Here is a 10361-nt window from a genome sequence, read left to right as displayed (position 1 = left end):
CCACAACAAAGACAGCTTTTGCAAATATGAGCGCTGGCGTGGATTTAAGCGCATGCACACTCTAAGATCATATCTGTGCGTACGCACTGCCCCCTGTGTGCATCAACAAGCCTGGCGCCCATGACCATGGAAAAAAGGATTTAAACATTAAACATGCTTGGAGGCAAAAATCAAAGTCTTGAAATACAGAAGCAGATTTTCTTTGTCAAAGTTTCACTATAATACAATGCAAACAACTAAATTACAGCAATAGTTTATTGAACTCAAGACAAACCATTGTAACAGATCATCCTGATGCATTCGAGAGATTTATTTTGTTATTTTTTACATGAAATGAGTATGTAGCCTTGCAGCTGCCGCAACACTGAATGACGACTTTCATTTGTGGTGAGGTTTTACAATTCCCCATGATAAAAGCAAACCGTACACACAAAAAAGGAACGAAATTTCCTTTCAAGACAGCTTTTTTTTTTTACATAAACCTTGTGAATTTAAAAAAAAAAACAATTCCTGTCAAACAAACAATGAACTAGTAGTGCAAGCAGAAAAATTCATTCTACTTTAAATGATATGCTAAATATCGTGGCTTACGTTAAATGATCTCGTTGTGTACACAAACTACAGTCCTCCTGCTGTTGATACAGAGAACAGCAGAATGACATCTTAAAGTAGCTTTAGTTCAGAAACACTGAAATGTTGATTTGATGCATCGCACTTTAAATAATCTATTTCATATTTCAATCTGTCTGCAATTTTAAAAAGCAATACATGGCACCATAACTGTATACGCTGATGTTTATAGAGTCTACTACCTGCACACAATAGTTCAACTGTGGTATCAAGAGAAAAAAAAAAAGTTTAACTACTAACCTTTATTCATTTTCTGGCTAAATTAAACAACCAAGTTTGTAAGAAAAGAGGAAATAAGTGCACATCCTACTCAAAATCCATATATGCCGGGAGCTCAAAGAATCCCATTGCTGCAAACCACAATACTGATCATTTAACAGTAAAACACTATTGAGACTGGGATACCGTATCATATCCATACGTCTAAGGCAGGATCATAAATCAAAAGCAATTCTCCACAGAGTCAATGCTTCGTATTGCACAAGACCCTTAACATAATTACGCTGGGAGTCATAGAGAGAAAATGACTGAAAAAAAAAGAGATTGGCAGATGAACATAAATAGGTTTGAAATGGGAAAGCTCAGCGAGAGAGCACACAGCAGCCTGGGAAATGCTGTTCATCAGGGCAGCATAAGAGTCGATCAGTAGTCAATGTAGTGGATGTAGACAAGCTTCACGCTGAATCAGAGACGGCTCCAGCTGGCACCTTTTGTTTTCTCAGTTTGCGGCTATAACTTGATGTTGTTGAGGCCTTTAGAGAGACTTTGTTTGTAGGCCTCATGGATAGCACTGAGAAAATGGGCGTCATTCTGCAAAACAAATATAGGCAGACAATTGTAGACAAGAATAATTTGATGGATGAGTCTTTCTTGACTGTTGGTTTGTGAGCGTGCGGGTGTCAGTCTGTACCTTTATGAGATGTATGAGTGTATCTTTAAGCTGGGTACGACTGTACAGGGAAGAGGGCAGGTCTGCTGTGGGAGACGTCGGGGAGGCAGGGTTCTTCAGCGGCTCGGCTGTCTTTGTCATCGAATGCTGGAACACACTAGGAGATAGCAGCAGTGAAGACTCCGCCCCCTGGACAGCTGGCCCCGCCTTCACATGACGAGAGACATCAATCATAATGGCCATCATGTCAGTATACTGCCACCAAACCTGACAATGCTTTCAAAAGTGCACTTACTGGAACGGGCTTGGCCAGAGTCGAGGACTGTGTAAACGCATTCGCCTCTTTACTCTGTCAAAGACAGGGAGAGATCAAGATACATTTCTAAGCTTTATTTTAAATGGTGCATGTTCTCTTTGTTTTCCATTAACGCATGTCAAAGTGAAAAAAACACAATGCGTGATATTCATTTTGCATTAATGTTAATTAATACAAATTTTAATGTGAAGAGAATACATTTCATTAATTGTATTTTGGAGAGTCGTTTATAATTCTTGGTTGAATTTTGTTGTAACTGTTCTTCTATTTTCCTAATAATACCTGGCAAAAGGACTACCATTCGTGTTAATTTGGGTACATTTGCATTCATAAATGTTGATTAATGTACATTGTCCCTTTTTGTGAAATAAATAAACAGATCTAAATCATAAAAACATGCTCAGTCTTGCCTGTTTACTTTGTTTACAGTGAATGGGCATTTACACGTACAAAAAAGAACTTAATTAAAAAAAAAACTAAAAAGCTACCCCAGCATAACGCTATATTTGTCTGAAAGAAAGAGCCACAGCCAGCTGAGGTTTGAAAAAGTAACAACAGTAATGCAGCATATTATTTTCCATAAAATGCAAATAACGTAATTAGCTATATTTTATGGAGTAACATAATACTACTCCAAAAAAGTAACTTTAGCCCAAAACTGCTGGCAAAAATTTAGTACATGGACAGCGTAGTCTGATTCACAAATTAATTGTTTTAATTAATTGGTTCTTTTAAAGAATAAAAAAAACACACATACCATGAAAACGCTGCTCGGTGTATTCACCTGTGCCGACAATGCAGCCTTTCCCGTGAAGGGCCCTGGAACTTTGCAGGCGGATTCTCTGAAGCTCTGTGGGGTGACCAGCGGGCCGGGCATGAACCCAGGCAGTGACACGGCCATCCCATGCCCATCTGTGAGAGGATTCATGTACGCAGGAGGAAGTGGACCGGCCGAACCTCGACGCACAGATTGGCTGGTGGACCTGCTCTGACTCTCCTCCGTATTTGAAGCAGCCGGTCTTGGGTCTCGGGTGCCACATCCCTGGAAGAGAGAGACCAGCGCCGGGCCTCCTGGGTCAGCAGAGAGGCGAGGAGCGAGGAGAGGCTCCACCGAGTGAGGCGCAGGGGCAAACGCAGGCCCACGCATGCGGTCTCCCACACTGGAGCTTGCTGACTGGGGCGCTTCTTTGGGCAGAGAGCTACCAAAAAGCTCTTCCACGGTGATCTGTTTCACTACTGAGTGACCGGACTGTGGAGAGGAAACAAAAGCAGATGCATGTCACAAATCATTTATTCATGAGTCGATCACACACTGTGACGTGTGTTGCAAATCAAGCTCACTTTCTGACAGTAGTAAAGCTACAAAATTAATCATCTTTTCAATAATGCCTTTTTGGAATAGCCTTTCTGGAAAAGATTAAGCATTATACTTAGTGTCAAGTCACCTTTCTATAGCAATTCATATAATACAACCAATAGAAGAACAGAATCAATGATGGAGACTCTAAAAGACGCATCTCATTCAGCTCAAGACAGTTCAGTTCAGATACAGCTGCGCATTATTTTATTTTCATTGTGACTTCGGCTTCTCTTGATTTAATAAGCATAAACGTCTGTGAAATTTGCCTGCTGGTTATTCACCATAAAAACATATCATTTTAATATGGAATCTGTGTTATCTTGTATTGTTAACAAACCTCCACAAGCTTTCTTGGTTGCAGCTGCAGATGAGCATTTCTCCCCCCATAAATTTAATATTTTTGACAGTGTTTGACTGAATCTTTCCAATCTGGCAACCATGTCTCTACATTATGGAAAAAGCACTGATAAGCTGAAAACACTCGAGATCATTAAACTCCAACTTAAATATTTGCCAGTGAGGTACTCTGTGCATGGTGTGTATTTGCTTATTTAAGCAGTGTAACAATACTTCATACATTACATCCTAACCAGTCCATTACAATAGTTTGTTCACGGTGTTCAATGATCAAAAGCACCACTCACATTATATTACACTAGATTTTCCCTGAATCAAATGTTATTGAAGTCACTGACCTCACCCTTTTGACAATACACATTGCTTTATCATATTTTAATATTGATCGTTGACTTGAGTTTAGCAGGTGTCTGAAGGGACCTGTTCTTTAAGGGAAAACACTTCATGACGACGGTAATGTCCTTAACAGAGGGTTTCCTTAACCATAGGACTTAGTTTTTTCTTAACTTAAGGGCTTTGCTGCAATGATTAGTATTGCCTACAATAGAAGAGCAAAAACAGTTTCAACAGATCTAGTAGAAGTGAGATTAGCAGCACCTTCTCGTGTTGAGCGGCTGTGACGTCTTCTCTCTTCTCCTGTGACGGCGCAGCTTCAGCGCTCAGCTGAACATCTCTCTCAAACGACTGACTCTAAACACACAACATACAAACCCTGTAATTCCAGCATTCAAAGTCTATTATCACACTAAATTGCCACTTGTGCCTCCTTAAAAAATGTTACAATAAGGACAAAGCATTAAACATGAACTCTTTGGTTAACAATTACTCGAACATTTCTCAGTTAAAACAAAAACGTATATATACTGTCTATACTGAAATTGTATAAATGGTTTCAAACACTCCCTCGTATAGTTGTGTGGGTATAGCATTAAAGGTTTGTTTTCAATATGTAGCCAATCACAGACAGTATGTTGAGCATGTGAACACAATGGTCAATACATTTACATTTAGCAAAGCATCTTACAAATGAAGACAATAGAAGCCAACAAAAGAGCAACAATATGCAAACGCTGACAAGTCTCAGTTAGCCAATAAGAGGCATTTACCCAACACTGTTCTGCATGCTCACGAATGCTTTCATTATAACCTAATGCAACGTAAATGAGAGATTTACCGTGCGGTCTAAACGCAATCAAACCATTTATTATTTGATTATAACAGGAGTTTTCACAAGATTGCAGAACTTCAGAGCTTGCACTGAACTGAACGACATGCTTACTTTCTGTATATAACTCATTCACAATTTGAATACAAAAATATGTTATGTTTAGGCTGCTGTTTTTCATAACAAATACCATAGAGCTATATACACTCTTAAAAATAAAGGTGCTTAAAAGGTTTTTTACAGAGATGCCATTGAAGAACCATTTTTGGTTCCTCAAACAACCATACAGTCAGAGAACCATCTCTTTCTTACCTTTTTATAATCTGAAGAACCTTCTTTCACCACAAAGAAGCGTTTGTGAAACAGAAAGGTTCTTCAGATGTTAAAGGTTCTTTACGGAACCATTTAGACAAAAAAAGGGTCTTCTATGGTATCGTGAAGCTACCTTTATTTTGAAGAGTGTAAACCATATTGCTAGAAGTCATATAGTACATGTTTACCTGTGGTTACACTCCTCTAAACATGTATGATACTATAAAGAACAATATTTAATGGATGATATAAAACAATCAAGGGCTGTAGTCATTTACATATTTTGATATAAAAATTGGGTTTTTGCAATTGTGACAGATCTTGTTGATTAACTCAGAGAAACTTCACCAAGCATTCCTGTGAGAGTAAATATGTGATATTATTAGCAAATGCCCGTATTCGTGAAATACAACAGCAGCATTCTTAAATTACTATTGTATTAATACTGATATTGTGATACAACCACTCCCTCTAAACTGGGAAAAGACAAGACAAAGTTGATGACAATGATAATAATAATAATAACCAGGTCTATGTGCTTTCAGTTTGAGCAGTAATCTTGCTGTGAGAGTGAACAACAAATACAGAAGTGAAATGAGACGTGAGGGTCGTCATACCCTTTGATACTCCTCTTTAGCCTTGCTGAGCAGCTCCAGGATATCTGTGGGTCTGGTCTGAACGCAGCCGTTCGTCCTGCCGCCCAGGCCTCTGTCGGGAGACACTCGCAACGCCTCCTGTTTGATTATCCTACACACACAGAACAACAACTGGAACTTAACTACAGGGACAACACAGATTCAGCAGCAATTCAGGCTTCTCATGTTAAATTGATCATTTATAATGAGCAGACTTTAGAGTTCACCCGTCCACATCACTCTAGATATCAGGCAACCGGCGTTTTCCTGATGGCAGCCGAGTGTTAAACACGGATACTCACTGTAGCATGAGCTGTGCAATCCTCTGGCAGTCGGCCTTATCGTAGAACCAGATGCTGTAGATGCCCACTGACACACAGAGAAACACACACAATCAAATAAAGCTCAACTGCTCTTCCACAGGAGAACAGTGCTGTGGCCAGGTGTACAGTTACAGTAAAACATCAGTCCAATAAACTACCAAAGATATGGGACCACACTGGAGAACATTACCTGTTTTACTAAGCCAAAATCCAAGAGCCAATTTTATTTGTATAGCACTTTTACAACACATTGTTTCAAAGCAGCTAGACAGAAAATCCTGATGTTAATGCTTATAATATCTTAATATTATCATGCCTTATAGTCACATTTAGCAGATTAGAGCTAGACAATATAATATTGTTTACATTTGGCAAAGATGTACACAATCAAGCAGTTGAAATTGGCTATATAATATTGCTTTATATGCATGTACTCCATGCATGCGGATAAAGTTGCAGGCACTATATATTTATCATTTCACAACCAACAAAACTGACAGTGACATGAAGGTGTTAGTTATAATATTCAGAAATAATAAGATTAGATAGATCAACTTTATTGTCAGACAATGTCTGAACTTTGTCTTGCGTAGCAGTGTTTCTTTACATACAAACATTTCACAATAGACAGACGCTATAACTACAAGAGAATCCACGATAGGAAAAAAAACAGGATTCCTGGAGTTTTCATTTAATGTGTACCTTATTCAGTTCTAGGACAGCCTGATGTACAGACTTTTTTTTTCATTTTACTCGATTAAATCTTGGGAACTTATATCAACATTTATGGTAGAAGCACAAATTCATTATACAACACATGACTAGGGTTAGAAACAATATTCTTGGACAGCCTTTAGAAGTTTTTATAATAAGAGGCTGTCCTGCTATCTTTGAATATATATTCCTTAACTTTTCATAAATATGAAGATCTAATATTTGCTTGATTCTCTGTAAAGAAACACTTTAACCGTGTAAATCCTGACAAAATAGTCTGAAAAATCTGTTTTTCTAAAGGAACAGTTTATTGGACGTTTAGACAAAATATAAAACGTAGTGCCGTCAAACGATTAATCACATCCAAAATAAAAGTTTTTGTTTACATGTGTGTATATAAATACAAACACATGCATGTGTATATTTAAGAAAAACATGTTTTGCTTATATGTTCAATATATTTATATATAATGTAAGAATATATTGAATTCAATAATGAAATGCCTTTAACTGAAAATGGAGTTTAATCTTGTCATTTTACATTATTGACACTATTTTCCTGTTTTGATATTGGAACGTTGCTTTGACACAATCTATATTGTTAAAAGCTCTATATAAATAAAGGTGATTAAGATTAAATAAATATATACTATGTGTGTATGTTTTCAAAATATTTACTGCATGTGAGCATTTTTATATATACATAATAAATAAACAGTACACATACATATATTATGTAAACAAAAACGTTTATTTAGGATGCAATTAATCCTTTGACAGCACTAATAAAAACATCTAAAATAGTTTGCGATGCGTGTTATTTGTTTAGGGGCATGTTTGATACATCAGGCTTTTATGATTCAAATAGAATGATATAGTGAGAATATGGAGCTCATAATCGAGGAAAATTAAAACACCTACATTTTATTCATTCATAAATAAGTAATTTGATGCAGATGATTAGTTTTACGATCAAAACTCTATAGTTTCAAAACATACAAGGCTTATGACTGAGATGAACAAATAAATGCTCCTCAAAATAATGATGGACGATTTGATCCTGAAGATTTTAATTTCTTTTTTATTAATAAATCTAAGTTACTTGCTTCAGTCCAGTAAGTGTTCATCTTGAAATATTACTAATGTAAAAGTTATTCTTATGTTTGTTTTATTAAAATCCGTAAAGATTTGACAACAAAATGATATGTGAAGCACAAGCTGAAGGTGGACATTTTTACAATGATACAAAAATTTTGATGACAGCTCATGAAAGTCAAAAATCAGTATCTCAAAATATTAGAATATTTACATTAGAGTTTCATTAAATGACCATCTCTACAGTATAAATTCAGAGTATCTCTTGTTCTTTGAAACCACAATAATGGGGAAGACTGCTGACTTGGCAATGATCCAGAAGACGAACATTGACGCCCTCCACAAAGAGGGTAATCACAGAGGGTCATTACTGAAAGAAGTGGCTGTTTACAGAGTGCTGTATCAAAGCATATTAAATGCAAAGTTGACTGGAAGGAAGAATTTGGTTAGGAAAAGGTGCACAAGCAACAGGGATGACTGCAAGCTTGAGAATACTGTCAAGCAAAGCAGATTCAAACACTTGTGAGAGCTTCACAAGGAGTGGACTGAAGCTGGAGTCAGTGCATCAAGAGTCTCCACGCTCAGACGTCTTCAGGAAAAGGGCTACCAAGCCACTTCTGAACCAGAGACAACGTCAGAAGCGTCTTACCTGGGCTGTGGAGAAAAATAACTGGACTGTTGCTCAGTGGTCCAAAGTCCTCTTTTCAGATAAAGGTAGATTTTGCATTTCATTTGGAAATCAAGGTCCCAGAGTCTGGAGGAAGACTGGAGAGGCACAGAATCCATGTTGCTTGAAGTCCAGTGTGAAGTTTCCACAGTCAGTGATGATTTGGGCTGCCATGTCATCTGCTGGTGTTGGTCCACTGTGTTTTCTGAAGTCCACAGTCAACGCAGCCATCTACCAGGAGATTTTAGAGCACTTCATGCTTCCTTCTGCTGACAAGCTTTATGGAGATGCTGATTTCATTTTCCAGCAGGACTTGGCACCTGCCCACACTGCCAAAGGTACCAAAAGCTGGTTCAGTGACCATGGTGTTACTGTGCTTGATTGGCCAGCAAACTCGCCTGATCTGAACCCCATAGAGAAGATAAGAGACACCAGACCCAACAATGCAGATGACCTGAAGGCCGCTATCAAAGCAACCTGGGCTTCCATTACACCTGAGCAGTGCCACAGGCTGATCACCTCTATGCCACGCCGAACTGAGGCAGTAATTAAAGCAAAAGGAGCCCCTACCAAGTATTGAGTACATATACAGTAAATGAACATACTTTCCAGAAGGCCAATAATTCACTAAAAATATTTTTTTATGAAGTATTCTAATGTGTTGAGAGAGTGAATTGGTGGGTTTAAACTACTTCAGTCTGTGTGCATTGAATTTATTTAATACACAAGTTTCACAATTTGAGTTGAATTACTGAAATAAATGAACTTTTCCACAACATTCTAGTTTATTGAGATGCACCTGTACACTTTATAAGGGAAAGAGTCAAACAGGGCTCCTTCTCACTGCAAACAACAACACATCAATGGACGGCTAACAGATGAATGTAAGCAGTGTGTTTACTTACAGTTGCCATTCCTGTACAGAAGGAAAGGGTCCTGGAGCTGGAACTCCAAGTCTTTATTGATGGGCTCCACTAAGTTCTCTGCACTCAAGCGGTTCATAATCGTGAAGCCATGATGGGGAGATGCCGACCTGCAGAAAAACAGTCATCCTTACATGACATCACACGACAGATCGATGTGTTATTAATAATATAACCACTTATCGAGGGCCTTCACAGCTCCAGTCATCCCTCACCTGGCATACACGAATAATGTGCCTTCAATCTCAGTCTTTTCCTAAAGTGAGAGACATGTCTTAGTTTTCAAACAGATTTCATATTTAGTAATAAATAAAAATACAATCGCAGACTGAGTTTTTAGCGATTTAACCGCCAGATTAAAGCTGATAGCGATTTTATTTGCAGAAGTCTTTGTTTTTAGACAGGATGTGATACTAATTTTACTTTGATTAGTTTATTATCAGATGACGCCTGTAATCATACATGTTGTTTATCATGTCTGCTAATTGAATTGAATTAATGGGTAATAAACAGATCATCATAGAGAGATGCTGAGCGACAGCGTTGCTATTAGCAACTGCAGGCTGATATGGCGATGCGTTTTGAAATCTCACCCATTCGTTTGCTTTGGAGCTGAAGGTATAGAGCGCGACCTGTCCGGCGACGTCCAGCAGGTTCACTATGTAGGGATCATGCTGCTGTAGAGCCGCCAGACTCATGAGCTGACCCGCTTTATTCACGCACTCCATCATTACGCTGTGCCTACACGGAACACATTCCAGGACGAACACTTCCGGTTGCCGTTTTCTTATGTCCGTGCTTCGGCCAGGATTCGCTCATGGTTCCGTTCTCACTCGGGCCCAGTAGTCGATAGAACGCACGTTAACGTCACTCTGACATCTGATTGGCCACCCCAGGAGCCACCCTAAAATTTAACATGCTACTGTTTCATTTTGTTTGTTTAATCGTACTGAAAGAAACATTTCTTTTAGCCTC

The 10361-nt window shown here is 38.3% G+C and overlaps 1 protein-coding gene across 4 annotated transcripts; it reads right to left on the bottom strand.

Moving 5' to 3' along the window:
- Window positions 1-238: 238 nt before the first annotated feature.
- Window positions 239-10148, bottom strand: LOC306849398 (mRNA-decapping enzyme 1A-like). 4 transcript variants are annotated; one of them, XM_079384375.1, is made up of 10 exons: window positions 9980-10148; window positions 9602-9642; window positions 9369-9496; window positions 5967-6033; window positions 5647-5776; window positions 4150-4242; window positions 2593-3084; window positions 1815-1868; window positions 1541-1726; window positions 239-1440 (listed from the first exon to the last, which is right to left on the bottom strand). In XM_079384375.1, exons 1-10 carry the CDS (start codon window positions 10115-10117, stop codon window positions 1360-1362), a joined length of 1410 nt encoding a protein of 469 aa, XP_079240501.1. In that variant the 5' UTR covers window positions 10118-10148; the 3' UTR covers window positions 239-1359. The 4 variants fall into 4 exon arrangements, with proteins under 4 accessions (XP_079240501.1, XP_079240503.1, XP_079240502.1 ...); XM_079384377.1 differs by having other exon boundaries at window positions 1541-1676; window positions 9980-10144; XM_079384376.1 differs by having other exon boundaries at window positions 2620-3084; window positions 9980-10144.
- Between the last annotated feature and the right edge of the window lie 213 nt (window positions 10149-10361).

Source organism: Barbus barbus (assembly GCF_936440315.1).
Source record: "Barbus barbus genome assembly, chromosome: 29".
NCBI classification, from domain to species: domain Eukaryota; kingdom Metazoa; phylum Chordata; class Actinopteri; order Cypriniformes; family Cyprinidae; genus Barbus; species Barbus barbus.
This window is presented reverse-complemented; position numbering and strand designations above follow the sequence as displayed.